Genomic DNA, 18,579 nt, shown 5'->3' with positions numbered 1-18,579 from the left:
GATTTACCAGGACCCTTCACTGGGGACACCTGAAAACCATTATTGGGAGTCACGTGCATTTGGTCACACAATGTATATAACTATGACCGGGACAGCCTGTGATGTGAATGCTGCACAATATGTAATGCACACAGTTTTGTAATTTGATGTAATAGTGTTTGTGTCCTAGCAAAGTGACTTTTAGGTTATCATCATATTAATAGGTCACTGGAAAAATCTGACAGGTTCTCTTTAGATCTGGTTGGTAACCACCATCTAGAACTGATGATAGAAGGACACCATGCAGCTCCCCGGCGTTCATCACAATCTCCTCCCCACATTACAAAGTGATTAGAAGCTCAGCAGGCAAGGGTCTGTACTGTTCCTCAGTGTCCCCATTTGTAATTATTCATTAACGTGTGGCGGTCTGAGCTGGTACATCTGCCTCTTATCTCTGTATTAGGAAACACCAGAGATATGTCAGGTCACTAGTACGGAGGACAGAATCCAGGGAGGGGGATTATGGGAAAACCACCGACTTCTCTGCCAAAGATGTAGAAATGTGAGGAGCGGTGAGGACAGGGAGAGGCTTGTGAGCGACCTACATGCAGCCACATAATGGGGTAGTGTGTCAATGTGTCCTGAATTGTCTGGCCATTCCACTCTGTTCACTGATGTATGAAAAGTGCGCACAAAACATTCACTGAGAAATATACCGTGAGATGCTAGGTCTGTGTGATGGAATGAGGTTCTGTCCCAAAGTTCTGCCTGTCACAGCCTCAAAATATTCACTGACACCAACTCTGTGTGACTCATGGAAGAGAAGCAGCTGGAAATGAGAATGATCATCTCCCCTGGCAGCCTCGTGAATGTCACAATTTGGGGCAGCTGTCATTCTCCCTACTGACGTTCACATGACGATATTATCTCTGCTATGTCTTGGTTTTATCTCTGCTCTGTGGCCCTGAGGAAAGGAGATCCAACACCCCGAGATGTGTCGGTTTCCGACCAATTGTATACCATGATGAAAGCGGAAGATTCTCTGGATTTAGTGCAGGGGTTCCAAACAGGTGGATCGCGATCTACCAGTAGATCGCAAAGGCAACGCAAGATCATGGAGCCCTGCCTTTAAAAATAAACTCTACCACGCACAGGAAGTCCAAGTTTTATTGTTGGTAGATTATTTTGACTTGGTCATTTTAATAGTACTGTAGCTCGCAAGTCAAAAAAGTGTGGGCACCCGATTTAGTGTGTACATATTGCACATTTCTCACCTTTATTCCCATCCGGGGAGGTCACTGCTTTATGTTACATCAGTGGAATATGTGAGGCCGTGTTACAAATATGGCTGTGTTATGGCACAAACACGCTCACACTTGGGGTTTGGTTCACATTTTATTGTCAAGTACAAAGATTCATTAAATTCTCTGCTATAAACAGTTCCCTTCTCCCAAAAATAAGTAATTTATATAATTTAAACTATAAACTTACATTTCTCCCCCCCCCAGCCAGACTGTACAGGGGGGCAGGGGGGAGGAGATAATATTCATCTACGACACATTTATTACAAAGAAGTTAAAAATACAGAAAAAACAGCGATAAATTACACCGATCCTCCCGCCATGAAATCCGAGCCAACCAGGGAGGAGGCACAGGAAGCATGACTATACTCGGCAGGTAGGGGGCAGCAGACACGTTGTGGGTTGGAGGGCAGCTGGGAGCAATGCAGGTCAGGAAAATGGTCGTCTAGAACAGAGGGAGACTTTCTACATCCTTCAGGTGTTTGGAGCTGTGATTGTGCACTTACAACCATGGAGGTAAGTACTGTACATGATACTTTTTTAGTTACATTTTCAGGACTTATTGAAGCCTTAACTCCATGAAACTCTCCATCCCAGAGCTACAATCATTCTTCTTCTTTCAATTACAGTTGCTGCAAAATATTTGGTGCTTCTTGGTATGGGGCAGCATGTGATCCTCTCCCATGAGGTCTGAACATTGTCACATCACAGAAGCAGTGACTCCCCTCCATCACTCCCTGTAAGCTCTGGCTGGTGCTGTTGAGTTTCATTGGGTTGGTAGATTGACTTCAAAGAGACCCTGTAACTTTGAATGGACAAGGTGACAGGTTCTCTTGAAATTCCTTCCCATTGCTTGTGGAAGAGTGACACTGCATTTTATTGCCTCGTAATGTTAGTGGGAAATGCAAGCAGTCTGGGAAGTGTTATTGGTGAATTGCAGTGATAACAACCACTTAACAGGGCACGGCAATGCCTCGCCAGCTGCCACCTTTGATAAGGCAATTTCATGGCCTGTGGTTTATGGAAGCGTGTATATTATCTGTACCGTCGAGTTTTATGAGAAGTTTATTCCACGTTGACTGCTGACTGCAGTGGAAATATTCTACATAAATTCCTGACATTTTTCATATTTAAGTAACTAGGGATCTCACTTCTCTAAATCCTCAGCGACCGTGGCCAGCCAATATCCTTGATGGACTTGCACAACTGCCCCCCTGCCGCTGTGAGATACTCAGGTTACAGAAGCATCTCTCAGCGCGATGCTCTGCAGATCAGGCAGACGGGCCGAAGGTTTCCCTGAACAGGTGCAGCTTGGCCGATGATCTGGCAGGATCTTCTCTGGAGCTGCAAATGTCCATCATGTTTTTTTGGCAGGTGGGAGGGGTAGGGAGGTCAAAACTATTTTGCAGGATAGGATATGCAAGGTGACAAGAATTATGAGTGTAGGGATCTCCTCTGCATGGCTGTAGGGTTAAAATAGTTCCAGCTTCCTGTGTGTCATGACCACCAAAAGGCATCCACCACCCCCTCTCCAGCGCCTGGATTTTCTAATCTTTGCATTGCCCCAACTCACTTTTAAAGCCTTCCATGTTGAAGAAATATTATAAAGCAGGCAGAGGCCAGTAAGTCGCTTCCATATACAGGTGGTTTACCCCCTGGCTGCTAACCTTTGCCATGTGAAGATCATCTACTGGCCCTCAAAAGGAGAGGCAAGTTGGTCATGCAACCACGTGCCCCATTGCATGATTGATGTATTAGTTACATGGTGGGGTGGAATTTCCAGCCTGTTATCATGTAACCCTATGGTACGCTGAAGTGTAAGGAGGGGGGCCTAAGCCTGATTTAAGCAGATTGACCACCATTTATTTGTCTGTAGGCTCTCCCCCAACTCTCACTTATGAGTTAGATATTCCCAGATAATGATTTGCCCCCCCTCAAACATAGGTTTATAACAGAAGTGTCCACATACTCCATGTCCTCCCAACCTTTATTAATCATTTATCTCAGGCGGATCTGAATACTTCTGATGACTACAAGTACAGAATAAAATCTCTTATTATATTTCCTTTTATGTACCAGCTTCGGATATTGGACTTTCGATGATAGTTGTGATAGAAATATTGCTGGAAAATCACATTGGAAGTCAATTTCCCTCCAGACATGAAATGGCACCACAGGAAGGAAAACAAAATTACAGTGTGTTAGCAGGTTAGATACAATGAAACCATTCGTGTCACATAGCTAATTTCCAGTGTGATAGAGAGGAAGCTCCTTTGATTGGTCAGCTCACCCTCTATGTTATACCTACATAGACAGAAGCCCCCATGTCTGTTTTCCCAGCAATGACGGGGTTACTGGGTTTCGGCTGGCCATAGTTCCCACCCCGATACTTGTCTCCATGATGTCACACCGCCCAGGTTCTCCACTAGTTGCACAGCTACAAAAAACTTCCATAGAATGTAAAAAAAGTTCCCAATTGTTCTGCTTAATTTCATCTAAGAGGTGCATGTCAGAGGCTGCCCCAGTGGAGGAATGAAGCACACAGACCCCCCCGGGAGGTTGTCACCAATCGCAGACGTGATTAGACTCAGTATGTGCCAGCTTTTGTCTGCCAAGCTGCAGCTTATTCAGGCCATTCACTAAAGCTTTGCCTGTCTGACCATCCTTCTTCCTGGGGTTTCCTCCTCTTCTCCCCCTTCTTGTTCTTCTTCTAGAAGAGGCCCTCAGTGTTCCCCCGGGTATGGTCAGTCATTCTGGGGTGTCTGCCCTCTGCAATGGGCTCCAGCATGCCAAGGGCAACATTCACAATGACATCACCTAGACTTGTGTTGGTGGGAAACAAATGGCTTTTAGGTGCAAGTTCTCCTTGTTTGCAGATCTTTGTGCTCTGGGAATATTAGGTTCTTGTTCTCAGTGATAAATTTTTTTGTTTTATTGAATTTGCTTTAATATCCTTGGTGATTTTTTTTTAGCCCTCAGAATCTTGAGAGCCGTCAAGTTGCTTTAAAGAATCCATCAGACGAAAGCAGAAAGCAGGAAGCTGTATGGATGCTGGAGACACCTTGAAGGGTCCAGTTAGTGGACCCAGTTAAGTCTTTCTATGTACAAACAGCTTATGTGCAATATTCAGCTAACAGTATGAAAACTTCTGCCTCTCCACTCGCCTCTATATACAAGTGACAGCTATCCCCAACCACCCCACACCGGGTGCACTATGTACAGCCCCTTGTCTCCTCTGGGCAAAAAAACCCACCCATGAGAGGGACCAAACATCCATGGAGTATGCCCCTCCCAGTCCCGGGCTATGGGATATGTACCATTCTAACTAGCAGCTGGATAAGAACATCCACCCACCTCTATAGAGGGTAACAAGGGGTGCGCCCCCTTCTTGACACCCAGTATTGCCCACCCTCCCAGTGAAGATAAATAGGGACACATGACCGGTCCTGACTTTCACTGAAGAGCCAGCAGCATTGTCAGTTTGCATTGTTAAGTCTTGGGGTGATGGAGGAGACGGGGGGTTTGTGGTAGAAGGTTCTGGGGGAATTAGTGGCTGCCGCTGCTTTTACTGCTGCCGGTCGCCCAGTCGATGATGATGAAACTGAGACTCATAATCATGAAGAGAACGCCCAGCCCGGCAAAGCAAGCCGCCTGAAAGACACAACACAGAATAGGAACTGTAGACAATAAAGACCAAAACATTGTAACTGAAATTGACCGAATTCACTTGAATTGGAAAAATACATTTCATGGGGCCAATTTACTAAATGGATATACAGGCTGTTCACATAGCTAAATGAACAGTATCTGGCAAAGAATAAAATACTTAGCTTTGTGAATGAGATGAAATTGTGCTGACTTTAACTATCCAATCAAGTGCAAGGAAATATTCGAAAGAATCCATTTCTTTTCTACACATTTCCTGACATTTGATTGGGTATTCTTTGCAAAAGTGAGTTTTCACTGCAGTCACAAAGATAAGTGAATCATTCCTTGCAGTGTGATTGGTAAGTGAACAGATTTATTCCTTTAGTAAATCAGCCCCAATGAGTCAATGAGGAGGTGGTAATAAATGGGGTTTGGGGGGGTACAATCGAGTGGAAAAGAGCCACAGAAATTCCTTTTATCTTTTCTGGAGCTGTTCTTGTGCCATACCAAACCTTCATTTGCCTCCTTGGTTAAAGTTTTTTTTAAAAAAGTAAATAAATAAAAAGTAAAATAATTTTTTTTTTTACTAAAAAAAATAAAAAAAAAGTAATATATAAAAAAAGAAAAAAACAAACAGAAATGGAATAAACTAAACACTAACTCTGTATATGAGCTACAAGCACTGGTAGTAAAGAATGATACAATGCTGAATTTTGGTAGTTTGGGATTCAATCAATGGATCAGCAATAATAATAAACCAATCATGCTGCCCTTATAATAAATCCACCCTCCTACCCCTCGGCTCCGGGCCCCTTACCAAAATCTTCGGTGGGGACCTCGTGGGCTCCTTGTCTTTGGGCATGATACGGATGTAGAAGATGGCTGGGAAGATGAATATCAGACACGGAGCAGATGTGGCACCTGTTGAGACACAAATAGCAGGAGACAGTAAGGTGTGGCCGTCCAATCACAGACCAATTCCATATAATTCTCAGCCCCAGAGGATTGTAGGAGCATAGGATATTCTCAGTACATACAGGGAAGTTATTATTAAACTCACCGATGATGCCGAATATTCCCAGTATGTTCGGAGCGAAAATCACCAACAGGTTAATTAGGGTGAGCAGCACCACGGCGATGATGACATGGCGGACCCAGCTGAACTCCTTGTTCTGGAAGAGCATGTGCTGAATGGCACGCCGAACCTAATGGAAAAGAGAGACAACTCACTAATGAGGAGTGCGAGCAGGGAACAATGACAGCAATTAGCACATGAACTGCACCCCCTACATCAGCAGATATTCCTGGAAGTACCATCACATCCCCTCCTCTGGGTACACAGCACAGCGTGCTGCAAAGAGGACCTGTCATCGGATGTTATTTATTATAACATCCAATCACAGAGATCACAGATCAACCCCTGCTGCAGCCTCTGCAGTTACAATTTTGCAGTCTGTCTGGAAAATTGGGAAATGCTTGCTCCTGCCTGCGGCAGACTGATGACATCATTCCAGCCTAGGCAAAGTCACTGATTGGAGCACAAAGCAGGCTTTTAATGACCCTGTTGCTGTGTATTGCATATAAATATAGTAAAATATCAGATTACCGGGAATAGGACGATGGGTACAGTGAGGGTGACGGCGGTGAGCACAGCCACCCGGACACACAGGATCAGCACATCGAAGGGATCCACTGAGCTGTAGGTGTGCAGAAGCTCTGACTCCACATGGCCTGGAAGAGACGGGGACAAAATGTCAGACATCACCCTATTCTCCAATATATAATAATAAATGCTGATTACAGAATAAAAAGCAGTGAATCTGACATTCATCAACATGTTCTAGTGGTGAATCTCTATTTGTTTAATGGCCGTGATTGACAGGAGAATGATTGGTGAATGTCAGAATAGATCTGATTGGAGTATCAATTAATTGTAAAAAAAATTATTAAATGATCATTCCCACAAATGCTGATTGCAGTATCTATAATTTCATATACAATATCTAGAAATGCGGATTGTATTTAGGGTTGATGGCTGCACATGGGATGAATGATCAAAGATGGAAAGGAAACAGAATCCAGAAACATCAGGGAGGAAATAAACCATCCGGATAAAAATAAACGGAGATAATGACTAAACTGCACCATTAAAATGACAATGGACAATGATCCTGGCCAAGTCTCCCGGGATGACATGCCCCCCTCCCAGTCACATGGTATTTCCCATCCTCTGTATAACCTACCATAGAAGGTGAGGTATCCGAAGAGGGCGGCCAGGAAATACATACAGTACATGACAGCAATGGAGATATTAGACACGCGCTGCATCTTTTTCTTTGAGGCGCTGTAAGAAGAGAGGATTACAAAGATCACCAATGTAACAAAATGCCAACAGTCACTTCTGCATTGTATGCCCGAGGAGGGCTGTGCTAGCATGCCTTGACCCTGCTGGTGAACTACAAATCTCAGCATGCCTCTGGTGTTATTGGGTAATTTTATTGATCTGACATATGGATGGTGTGAATGGTTATTCCAGGGCTGTGACTCAGACAGTATGGAGGTGATAAAGTTTATGATTGGTGAAGATTGTAGGGAACCACTGGGGTCAGCTCACAGCAGATGTTGGTGATGGTTTGGGAAATGATATTTATGAATGTACAGAATGTATTGGGGTGGGGGTGCAATAAAAGACTTTTTGAAATCTGATGTAAGTATCACAGCCAACACGTCTCTGGGGCTGCAACCTCCTTCTTCAGGGCTGGCAATATGGAAACATTTGTACCTATATTCTGATAATATTGTCACCAATTATTTCCTGAGAAGTCATTATATTTTATATTATTTATTTTATTACTCAGACCAGAAAACAGCTGTTGTCCATGAGTGTCCCCATATTATCAGCACTGGGTACTTCACACCCTCCACCATGTTTACCAGTACATGGGCTACTTGATCATTCTATGTACACCACCCCCTGCTCGTGTATACTCACTCCTTCAGCTCGGTGTAAATAGGAAGAACCTCCGGGTGACAGACAAAGGCAAACGCCATGATGGGAATAGTGTAGGCCGTCTGCAGAGGAAGAGAGAGAGGTGACATCAGACTCGGCAGCCACAAGGCATTTATGTGATTTTTTTTGTTGTTTTCAGCTCAATCCCAAATATATTTGAGGCTGAAATTCGGAAAATAAAGATAAATTCATCACATATTGTAGATATCGATACATTTAACAATCATATGTGGAAGTCATGTGACCCGTACCTGGGAGTTCAGTGTGAACAGTTTGGGCATGCATTCTCCCTCATCTGGCTCCACAGTGGCGTGCCCGTTCTGATAGGCGTACTCGCTGGGCAGGCTGAAGTTTCCTGTAATGGTCTGGTTGGTGATGTCCATGGGCAGTGGGCATGGGATCTGAAACTTTTTATAAATAACCTGAAAGTGAAGCAGAGATGGAAGATTCGGAATGGCAAAATTTGAATGAAAGGGTCCCTGAACTTCAAGTCCCAGCATTTCCTGAATCCCAAGGCAGTGCCAGGCAATGCCAACATGCCACAGACAACCATGAAACAATGTTCTTGATGATTATAAATCCGACAATAATGAAAATATGAAACATTTCCCTGTGATGAGCAATCTGAATGGCAGGGCAATGTATCACAGGACAGTGCATACAGATATGTGTCACGTAGACCCCCCATACACCATGTACATGAACCGCACAGTGGTCACTTACCGAGCACAGAAAGAACACCATACAGCTGAGTGAAAATCCACTGGTGTAACCCAGATACCCTGCATGGAGGAAATACAAAGATTGGAAATTACCATACACAATAACACTTCATGTCCTGCACTGATGAGCTCACACAGGGGGAAACAGTTGTGTAAAGGTTGGATGAATGATTGTGTGCCCAGTGAAAATGGATGTGGGTATAAGTGGGTGTGGCAATGGGAAACCCCAGAAATTACCCTTTGGAAGTGTCAGAGCCAGCAATAACCCCCAGCCCAATCCAAGGCCAGTAAGCAGTAAATCCCAGCCATACATGGATTTTATCTTTCCGGACCCCAGTCCTAAGTTTGCCTTCTGTGTTCCTGAATGCCACAGAGGTGTTATTTAGCTGAGGGTTTCCCGCCATTAAAGGGACCCCAGGAAATGCGTACGGGAGGGTGGGGGGGTTATTGCATGGTCAGGTGATCACATAGGGCCACTGAACAGGGAGCCTGCATACTCATGGAGCCCTAGACAACTGCCTCCGTTGCCTTCCCCACCCCCGATATAAATGGTTCACTGTGGCTCGGTGGCTGTCACTTTGTATCTGCACCGAATCCTCCTGGTGATGTCAGCGGCGCTCAGTGTTTATCAGGATTTTTGTTTTTTTTCTACACATCATAATAAATATAGAAGAAAGATCTATGCGGTACTCACCCAGCTGTTTCATCAGCGCCAGCGGCAGAATAACGGAAATTGTAACCATGATCACCAAGTAGTTCCCGTTCAGGTACCAGTCCCTGGAAGGGGACACACAAGGGTTAATTAGAGGTATTAGATGGATTGAATTAATGGTCTTCATTTCACCGAACATTCATTGCTAGTGAATCCGCCACCCCCCCCCCAAAGTAGAACATTTTGTGTGTTGTGTTCATTAGTGTGATGGGTGTTACTGTTGTGTGTGACCACTTAGGGGAGATTTTCACTCACATCCTGTCACTGGAATAGAGGTATAATGGGGGAAATTTGGCAAATGCAGAAACAGCAATAACACAGCAGAGGTTTTACCCCTCCAAAATCTGGAGACAAAAAATGTTGGCTTCCCTTTAAAAAAAGCAGCCTGTACATTTTAACCCTTTGGTTCCTGATGAACTACAAGTCCCAGCATGCTGTTAGCATGGCATTCTGTGATTTGTGGTTTCTCAGGGGGCACTGAGCTCATATGGCACAACTCTGGGATGATCCATTTTGGGGGGAAGTGCGGTGACAGGGGAGGTGTCATAGTGTGGGTTCTCCAGTGCACCCAACGTGCTGCCAGCTCTGCTGTGTTTTTCCATTTCTCCACTCTGTGCGGTATTTTTAGGAGCTGAGAGTTCACACCGGGCTGGGAGGGCCGAATGTATCTCTAATAGGAGACAAGAATACCCACAGGGGGCTGCAGAAACAAGCACACAGCAAAGCAACATCCAGGGTGAGAGCTCTGCATGGGGGAGAAGAGGGGGAGAGAGAAAGGGGGTAGAAGGAGAGTATGGGGAGAGAGAAAGAGAAGGGGGAGCATGGGGGAGAGAGAAGGGAGATGGAGGGGGAGTATAGGGGGGAGGGTAAAAGAAGGGGAGTATGGGGTAGGGGAGAAGGGGCCATAGAGAGGGGAGAGAAAGGAGAAGGGAATTATTTAAGAGACTGTAAGGGAGGGTAAAGCGGGTGAGTGGGAGTATTTTGGGGGGGGGGGGGGGGTAGTCAGGGGAGTGAAACCAAAGAAGAAAGTGAAAGAACAGGAGGAAAGGTTAGGAAAGGTCAGGGTTGCAGTCTAATCTGCCAGTGTAACATTTAAGAGGTGAATGTTCTCCACATGTTTGGGATATGCTCATCTTGCTGGTGGTGGTCAGGGGCTCACGTGTTCTGGGTGTCCCCTTTCTGTGACTCCGCACCTTTTCACAAGGTCATTGCTTAACGTGAGGAATATATTACAGTTCCTGCACAGACAATATATCTCCACGTATGGAAAGTCTTCAAATATATGAAGAGGGGGTCTGAATGCAGAAAACACATTTATAATAAATATCATTGTATATTCCATTTTTATGAATTCTGAGGGCGTCCAATCAGCTTTGGGGTCATTGTCTAACTTCTCTAAGGGTTATGAAGATGTTGCAGAGGATTTTACATTATTTTTGTTTTTCATTTGATTTTTTCAGTTTGATTAAACACATAACTTATTGCTAGGGGCAGCCTCAGTATTTTTCCTCTGTTGCAGATTCTGTACATTGACCCCATTATAAGGCTGAGTGGGGAGAGGATGGCGATGGCGGGAAAACAGGAGGAGGGAAGGAGAGAGGAGGAGGCCATGGGCGATGGGAAGGGGGGGCTGCAGGTCGCCTCTCTGCGTCACTTCCAATAAGGGAGCCATTCACAGCGGTGGACGTGCTGCAGGCTGTTTATTTTTGGGGAGGGAGTGGAGGGCAGGACAGGCTGAGCGTTTATCACCGGCCAGATTTCTGTGGCTCTCCGGCTTTATTAAAGGTGTCAGGAGAACTCCCACCAGGCCGGGACACAGCCGAATATATCCAGAGCGGACTTCATTGTTAATGATGTGAATCTCATCTTCATGTGAAACCACTTGTGAAAATACGGATGAAAGTATTGGGAAACGCTGTTGCTTTGGGCACTTGGGGGCCATTTAAAAATCAAAGTGAGAACATCAATCCCAACAGCATGGGCCCCGTTCTGCAGGGGGCGCAAGTGAGACAGGCACATGTCCTGCACATGCAACTCCAAGCTAATAATTCTGACCTGAGGATGGGGATCAGAAGATTGCACAGGAAGTGCTGCATTCTCCCTGCAGGACTGAGGACTAATTAGTGTGGCACTTCAGGTTTTGCACTGCAGGGCTTATGGGGGAGATTTCCCTCTACTTCCTTCCCTGCAAACACCTGAAACCAGGGGAAATACTATTTTGCATGATTGACCCCAGTGATAAAAAGCCTTCCCACAGACATCTCCTGTGTCACCCTGATAACCCGGAACAAACATGTGGTGAAGCTGTAAAACCCACCAGTGAGGTGCAGCACCGGGAGAAGATTCACCAATACATATGGACAGAATAACAGAAACTGCTGCAGATGATAAGAATGATGACCAACTGGAGATTCTGGAACCCAGCCTCTTCTCCAGTCAAATACAGAAATGTACCAGAACCTCCGGATTCCATATTCTGGATTCCGTGTTCCATATTCTGTGTTCTATGTTCTGTGTTCCGTGTTCTGGAATCCATACATTTCTGTATCGGCCCGAAGAAGAAGCTGAGCTCTGGAATCTCCAATTTCTCATCATTCATATCATCTGCTGCAGTTTCTGTTATTCTGGATTTGTGGTTCTGATGTTTTCCCTCATCATTCCTATAATAAATTCTCAGCAAGTTAAATTTTTTGTATTTTGTATTTTTCAGATGTTAGAGAAAAGGAGATAAACGAGTTGTCACCGATAATGTTACTCACGAAGTCTTTTCTGAGAGTTTGAGAAACGTCTGAATGACGAGCGGCAACTCCGACTTCACAATATACAAATAGCTGGACATGGCTGCAGGACAAATGGAGATGTTAAAGGGGGACCCCACACAAATATTAAATTCCTGTATTGGGTGAACATCAGTGGATTTAATCACCTGTCAGATAATTGTGTCTCAGCTACACAACCTGGAAGATCTCCGGCTCCTTATTATTACTATTTTATAGTTATTGTGTATATATCCTTCCGCTATGGTGAGGTATGTGTCTCTGCCACTCCCACAATGGTGAGGTATGTGTCTCTGCCCCTCCCACAATGTTGTGTATCCGCCCCTCCCACAGCACATAGCTTGTCTCCAGTGTCTGAAGAAGACATGCTGGTATTTGTAGTTCCTCCAGGTATTCTTATATTATTATGGATCACAATATCATCTGATAAGGAGAAATTTACCTCCAATATTCTGCAGCGTTATTGCAATGGCAGCAGCCATCTTCCCCGGCGTCCCAAAGGCTTTGAACCCTAGCTGTTCATAGGCGCGAATCCCTGCAACAGAGAGCGACAGACTGAGCCGCACGAAGACCAAATCCTAAGACAGACAAATGGCTGAGTACCTGAAAATACCGACCGTCTGGCTGTCTGGGGGGCAAATTCAGATACCCAAAGGATCAGCATGACAGCCAGGCAGGCAGCATTCTTAGAGTAAAGGTCATCTCATATACAGGAAATCTCACCAACAATCCCGGAGGATTTCAGCAGCAGGTGGATGGAGTATGTAGACAGAAGGGCAACCGCCGTCAGGAGGAACCTAAAATACAAAAAAAAAAAAAAAAAAAAAAATGTTACAAACCCCAAATGTTCAGCACAATTTTCTTCCGATCTTCACCTGTCTTTGTGAAAATTGTCAGCAGGACAAAAAAAGGGGGTGAAACCCCTCAGCAATAAAACTTAATGCAATAAACATATGTACTATCTGCAGTCAGCAGGTGGCACTGTCAGCTTCTTGTCACATGTTTACTGGGCTAATCGTAACTGCTGAACTTCTAAAACAAAAATAAATGATTCACTGCATATTATTGTTTTTCATAAATTGAATATTTCTAACAATGAATAAAATCCACGGAACGGAACAGTTCTATGCTGACAATCCGATCCCGGTGCCCAGAATTTTACCATCAAATCAAACAATGGGGCCTTGCTCATAGAGCTTATAATTTATTAGGGATTACTTGCTGGGTGCTGCTATACTTAAGGTACCTCATAGGTCCATCCATCCCTTGACATACATGTAGCGTGTTGGGATTACTCACATTCCGTCTAAACATGAATCAGTAATGTGTTCTGTGGGGGGTAGGACATTAGGGAAATTGGAAACTGCGCGTGGCAGAGCTGGGGCAGATCGAGGCCGGGATTGGCAGGAGATGCCGCACATTTCCTGTTACCGGCCCTGAGTTATGGGAATGAGCAGCTGGAACGCTGAGGGGTTGGCCAATCCCATTCCGGGCCCCAGGTGCAGCCGCTCACAATATTAAACAGCAGCGCGTGTTCCTGTGATGGTGAATGACCTCCCACTCATCGCACCTCTATTACCTTGAGCTTCCTGTCTGACCCCCCCTCCCAGCTAGGGGGCATTAAAATACTGCAACAATGTATAGAAAATGTATCAATTATCTGTCCTTCCAATAACAGGGGAGATGTGATTCCCATCAGACACACGACACTCCTCTGTGCACCTTTGGCACCTGTGGAAGAGTTCTCATTGGACAGGAGATTGAGGTGGGTGGAGCCTAATCCTGAAGTCAGTGTAGGTATACCCCAAGGTGAGAGGCACACATGGGATGGAGGGGATGGGGGAAAGAGGGGAGGGTAATTGGTTTATGTTTATCAAAGAACAGAACATTTATCGATTGGTTGGAGCTTTATTAAGTTGTTTTGCTTGCTGTGTAAATATCGTTATCAGTGTTGATGTTTTTACAATCCTTTCCCCTTATAGTTATTTGTGTGGGGTGGGAGGGGGCCCGTGGGGGGGGGGGCATATTTTACCTATTTATCCTGAAGTTTTGCAGCACTTATGGATTTTTTTTTTCATCTGATGAATAGTGCTGACGGTGATTTAACTGCTCCTCTCCAACTTTTCAGGTCTATGGGTCAGGGGTGACTGGAAGCAGCAGGCTCTCTGTACAGCCCCATAAAGAGTCCTTGGAAATTATCTTTGGGGATTGCTTCCAGCGGCTGATGAATGAGTGAGTGATGTGCACACAGCGCCGTTCTGTTCTATGGAGACGGGAGGGAAGAACGAGCTGCACTCCGCTGTGCTCCGCTGTGTATGAGGAAAAGGCTGCAGGAGATCAGCAGCACTGAGATGAAAAGAGGAAATATTATTTTAGCGTAAAACCTGAAAATTATTCATGACTCCCAGAGATCCCTGGATTACCCAGTTTGGGTTTCCATGGAGTTGGACATAAACATTTGTAGACTGGCACTGTATCTGCATCTTGTTTGGCACTGCCTGCTGCTTGGGGGTCACACAACACTGCAGATCCTATTTAGAGGGTGAAGGATCATCTGAGTATCGAGTGACATCCTCCATGCAGTCATCAGAAGGGGAACCTGACACCGGCAACTCTCGGGATCTGAGCGCCCTGTATTTGGAGTAATTATTGTGGAGCCAGACAAAGGCAGCGCGGAGTCTCTGTACCATCGCCAGCCCTTTCTATTACACCCACCGCAGTGCCAGCTCCCCGGAACAGCCGTATTGGATGTCCCTGGGAGTGCAGGCTGCAGCTGGGAAAGCAGGAGCACTGCTACCTGGGCTCAGTGCCCACTAAAAGAGGCACAGGGTACAGAGAGACACTGTGTGCTCCTTACCAGGACGCAGGACAGGCCGTCCCACCACTTCTATTTCTAATTTAGTGTCCACCGCACCGAGGACCTAAATCAGGAAGCTGCAAATAATTTGCCATTTATAGGAAATTCATGAAATTGAAATGAAGCGACTTTAATAAATCCAATGCCAGGTGCTGGAATTCTGGGGGGTATGAAGATGGCAGCAAAGGTCTGGGACATTTCGGGGGGCACAACCATTCTTGTCGGGTCACATTCTTGTCAGATTTATAACATCGGCCTGAAAATCTGAGGATGGAATCCTGCGAGCTGAATGTGTCACATTTGTATTGTGTGATGCAAGAAAGTCAATAGGAGATGAAGCCGTGCTGGAGTGCATGCAGTCCCCCAGCTCTGCAGTGTGCCAAGCTGAGTGGGATGGAAATGCAAAGAGCTACAAGCGTTCAGCCGAGGGCGGCAAATACCTAATTCCAGAGCCCATCACGCCATTCTGGGATCAACACAACAATGAGAACCCCTCAGAATTCACACTGTGCACTGTGGACTCTGCACCCAAAATGAGGTATAAAGTGGACCTGTCATCAGATATAAAATGATCAGGATGACACCTCCAGGTGTTCTTACCTTTTACAGAGATCACATGACTCCCCCTGGAAATGCCACCATCTGCAGCATGCAGGGCAGGGGCATGGGCAGGAGGGGTCAGGGAACAGGGTGAGGGCAGGATGCAGAACAGAGCAGGAAGGGGTCATGGCACAGGGTGAGGGCAGGATGCAGGGCAGGGTCAGGGTGTGACTGCAGTTGAATGCTTTCATTTTGTGCTGTGGGGGAGGCGATGATGCTAGTAAATAGCAGCAGAGTCATCACTTATCACAGCATAGGAGGGACCTGGCCAACGCAGGTGCTTCATGAATATCGGTAACACAGGCTGTGGCTGCCATCCTCAGCTTCCTTCTGAATATTTTAATTTCCTGGCTGTCATGTTAATCCTTTGGCTTCAGCATTATCTCAGGCAATCAAGCAGCCAATGAGGTCTTGACATACTGAAGCCAGTAAATTAGCATTTTCAGAAGAAACCAAGCAGTAGCAGTATGTACATATAACTCCTCCTGCACTACAAGTCCCAGCACTCCCTGCAGAGGATGACTGTCTGACTGTTGAATGTACTCACAGGAAGAGGAGGATTCCAGTGTTCGCCATGGCGTATGCCAGTCCCAGGATGCCGCTCCCCATGATGGCGTTGCTGAGGTTGAATACAGACATGCCGAAGGAGGTCTTCCCCTCGAACTGCGGGAGGAGGAAATACAATCAGAGCGGAGCCAAAGACCCCCCAACTGTGCCACCCCACTGCTGTGCCACCAGGCAGCTACCTGGGAGGTTAGAGAGTCAGTCTTAGGGTTTGGTGTTAGGGGTCCATGTCAGTGATTGGGGTCAGTGTTAGGGGTTCAGGTTGGGGTTTAGGGTCAGTGTTAGGGGTCTGTGTTAGTGGTTTGAGTCGGGGTTTGGGGTCAGTGTTGGGAGTTTGAATTGGTATTTGGAGTCAGTGTTAGGGGTTGGTAATCGGAGTCAGTCTTAGGGGTTGATGTTAGTGGTCCATGTCAGAGTTAAGGGGTTCAGGTTGGGGTTTAGGGTCAGTGTTTGGGGTCTGTGTTGAGTCCAGGTTGGTATTAGGGGTCAGGGTCAGTTAGGTACGCTGGCCGGTACTCACATCAGTAAATCTCATTTTTTCCTTTCCGGTGACATGGGGCAGAAATTCCTCCAACTCCTGGCTGTCCACTCCGGTGTAACTGTGGAAATATCACTAAATGTTAGTGTAGGGTCACTCTGAAGGTGGAAAATGGGGTTGGCTGGTTTTTGGGGAAGGGGTAAAGAGTGTATTACAAGGTATGTTATAGACAGTAAGGGGGGTGAGTGTAGTACAGAGTTAGAGACGAGATCCCATCCAGAGCAATTTGGGATGATTTCTGAAGTTGCCCATCCTAGCCGGGTCCCAGAGTGACCATGTGGGCACCAATACCAGAACCTCCCTCCCCCTCTGTGTCACCCATCTTACCTGGGATCCGGGCTCTCAGTCCCCAACGTCCCGTTGGTCTTCTCCCCCAGCCTCATATCCACCATCTCTGTCTGTGCTGGGAATTCCATGTTCAGGGGGCTGTAAGACACAAAAACAGGGCAGCCGGGTGAATCCCCAAATCCCGGACACCATTGGCGTTGTGTTTACACGGACGTGGTGTGCGTAATCTGCTGCGTGTTTGCTCGTCAACTCTGCACTCCGCCTGCTGCTTTCTGCTCCCTGAAAACAAACAAGATAAGGAGAGCAAACGGCAGCGGGAGAGGCAAGGCGGGAGAAAGTGGCCACCAGCTGATGGTGACAACACCGGTGCCCACAACCTTTGGCACCACTCTGTGGGCATCAACAAGAAAACATTTACCTTCCCGGCCCAATGGCGGCTGAGGGTCTAGTGACAACATGTGACAATGTGTACAAAACATTTTGTAATCGTTACATTTTGTACCAATGCTGGGAAAAAAACATTTCATAGTCCTTCGGAAGCCTATAGGCAGATGCCCATTATCCCCGATCAGACCCAGCCCAGCCGTGTGAACAGGCCGACGTGTCATAGCCCAGCAAATGCAGCAAAAATGTTCTATAAAATGGATTTACACGCAGGGCAAAGCGGATTATTACCTAGAATTGTAAATCAGAGCAACCAAAACCTTGTAACAAATCTGCTGAGTGCACGGAGGTCATACAGAGTACAGACAGGAGGTCAGCAGCAAGGAGAGGGGGATATGGACAGGCATAGAGCTGGGGGGGGTCCATTCAACAAATACAACAATTTCACACCAACCAATGAGAAGGGTTTAACACAGCAGGAAATAATACCCATAATGGGCACAGAATGGGTACAGACCCAGGAACTCAGCACAGGGATAGTGAGAACCCCTCATAATGGGACAACCAGAATTACAGGTGCAGGGGTACCACAAGTCCATCATGGCCAGACTGAGAATTCAGCACAGAGATGGCGGGAGCCCCTCATAATGGGCCTTATGGGCAAAATGTCACAATGGAGAATAACTCCCAGCATTGCAGCTGACCCATGACGAGGGGGGGAGGGGGGTAGTACACTAATTGTTTCATTAGGGTCACACTAATTACCCCCCACACACACACACTCTGCCTAATCCCTAGGCATGTTTGGGAGTTAAAAAAAAACCTATAAATAACTGACCTCATCAGTCTGCGCTAAGATTTTCGGTTTAAGTGCTGACAAAGCCCCTTTATTCCCCCTCCCCCACTATACTCCCCTCTATGCCCCCCTCACTTTGCCCCCTCCCCCCAGCCACAGGTTCATCCTTGGACTATTTTCCAGCGAAGTGTCCCCCCCCCCCCCAATTCCTTGAACTTCCAACCAGATTCATGGATTTAAAAAATAAAAGTGGAAGAAGAATAAATTGGATCTATCGCACAGGGCGCACGGCGATCTCCAGCGGAGAAGGGGGGAGAGGGCACACACGTGGCGTTGTTGTGGCAACTCTACTAAAAGGACGGTCTCTGGTTTCCCGGTGTCACAGTTTCGGCACAATGACCCC

At 46.2% G+C, this 18,579-nt stretch overlaps 1 protein-coding gene and 1 long non-coding RNA gene across 3 annotated transcripts in view; one reads left to right on the top strand and one right to left on the bottom strand.

Moving 5' to 3' along the window:
• Positions 1–1,361: 1,361 nt before the first annotated feature.
• SLC38A3 (solute carrier family 38 member 3) overlaps positions 1,362–18,579 on the bottom strand; it is a 34,779-nt gene continuing 17,561 nt past the window's right edge. For both annotated transcript variants that reach the window (XM_072420334.1, XM_072420335.1), the window contains exons 2-16: positions 17,036–17,134; positions 16,691–16,769; positions 16,154–16,269; positions 12,873–12,946; positions 12,592–12,684; positions 12,132–12,213; positions 9,355–9,437; positions 8,662–8,720; positions 8,190–8,360; positions 7,921–8,000; positions 7,172–7,272; positions 6,535–6,659; positions 5,989–6,133; positions 5,746–5,849; positions 1,362–4,931 (exon numbers count right to left, since the gene is read on the bottom strand). In XM_072420334.1, coding sequence (XP_072276435.1) covers positions 4,827–4,931; positions 5,746–5,849; positions 5,989–6,133; positions 6,535–6,659; positions 7,172–7,272; positions 7,921–8,000; positions 8,190–8,360; positions 8,662–8,720; positions 9,355–9,437; positions 12,132–12,213; positions 12,592–12,684; positions 12,873–12,946; positions 16,154–16,269; positions 16,691–16,769; positions 17,036–17,124 — 1,506 coding nt within the window. In that variant the 5' untranslated portion in view covers positions 17,125–17,134 and the 3' untranslated portion in view covers positions 1,362–4,826. The remainder of the gene's footprint in view (positions 4,932–5,745; positions 5,850–5,988; positions 6,134–6,534; positions 6,660–7,171; positions 7,273–7,920; positions 8,001–8,189; positions 8,361–8,661; positions 8,721–9,354; positions 9,438–12,131; positions 12,214–12,591; positions 12,685–12,872; positions 12,947–16,153; positions 16,270–16,690; positions 16,770–17,035; positions 17,135–18,579) is intronic.
• LOC140336899 (uncharacterized) lies at positions 9,715–12,279 on the top strand. Its single transcript, XR_011921964.1, has 2 exons — positions 9,715–10,108; positions 12,083–12,279. It is a non-coding gene; the product is annotated as an uncharacterized lncRNA (long non-coding RNA).

The sequence above is a fragment of the Pyxicephalus adspersus genome, chromosome 8, assembly GCF_032062135.1.
Source record: "Pyxicephalus adspersus chromosome 8, UCB_Pads_2.0, whole genome shotgun sequence".
NCBI classification, from domain to species: domain Eukaryota; kingdom Metazoa; phylum Chordata; class Amphibia; order Anura; family Pyxicephalidae; genus Pyxicephalus; species Pyxicephalus adspersus.
This window is presented reverse-complemented; position numbering and strand designations above follow the sequence as displayed.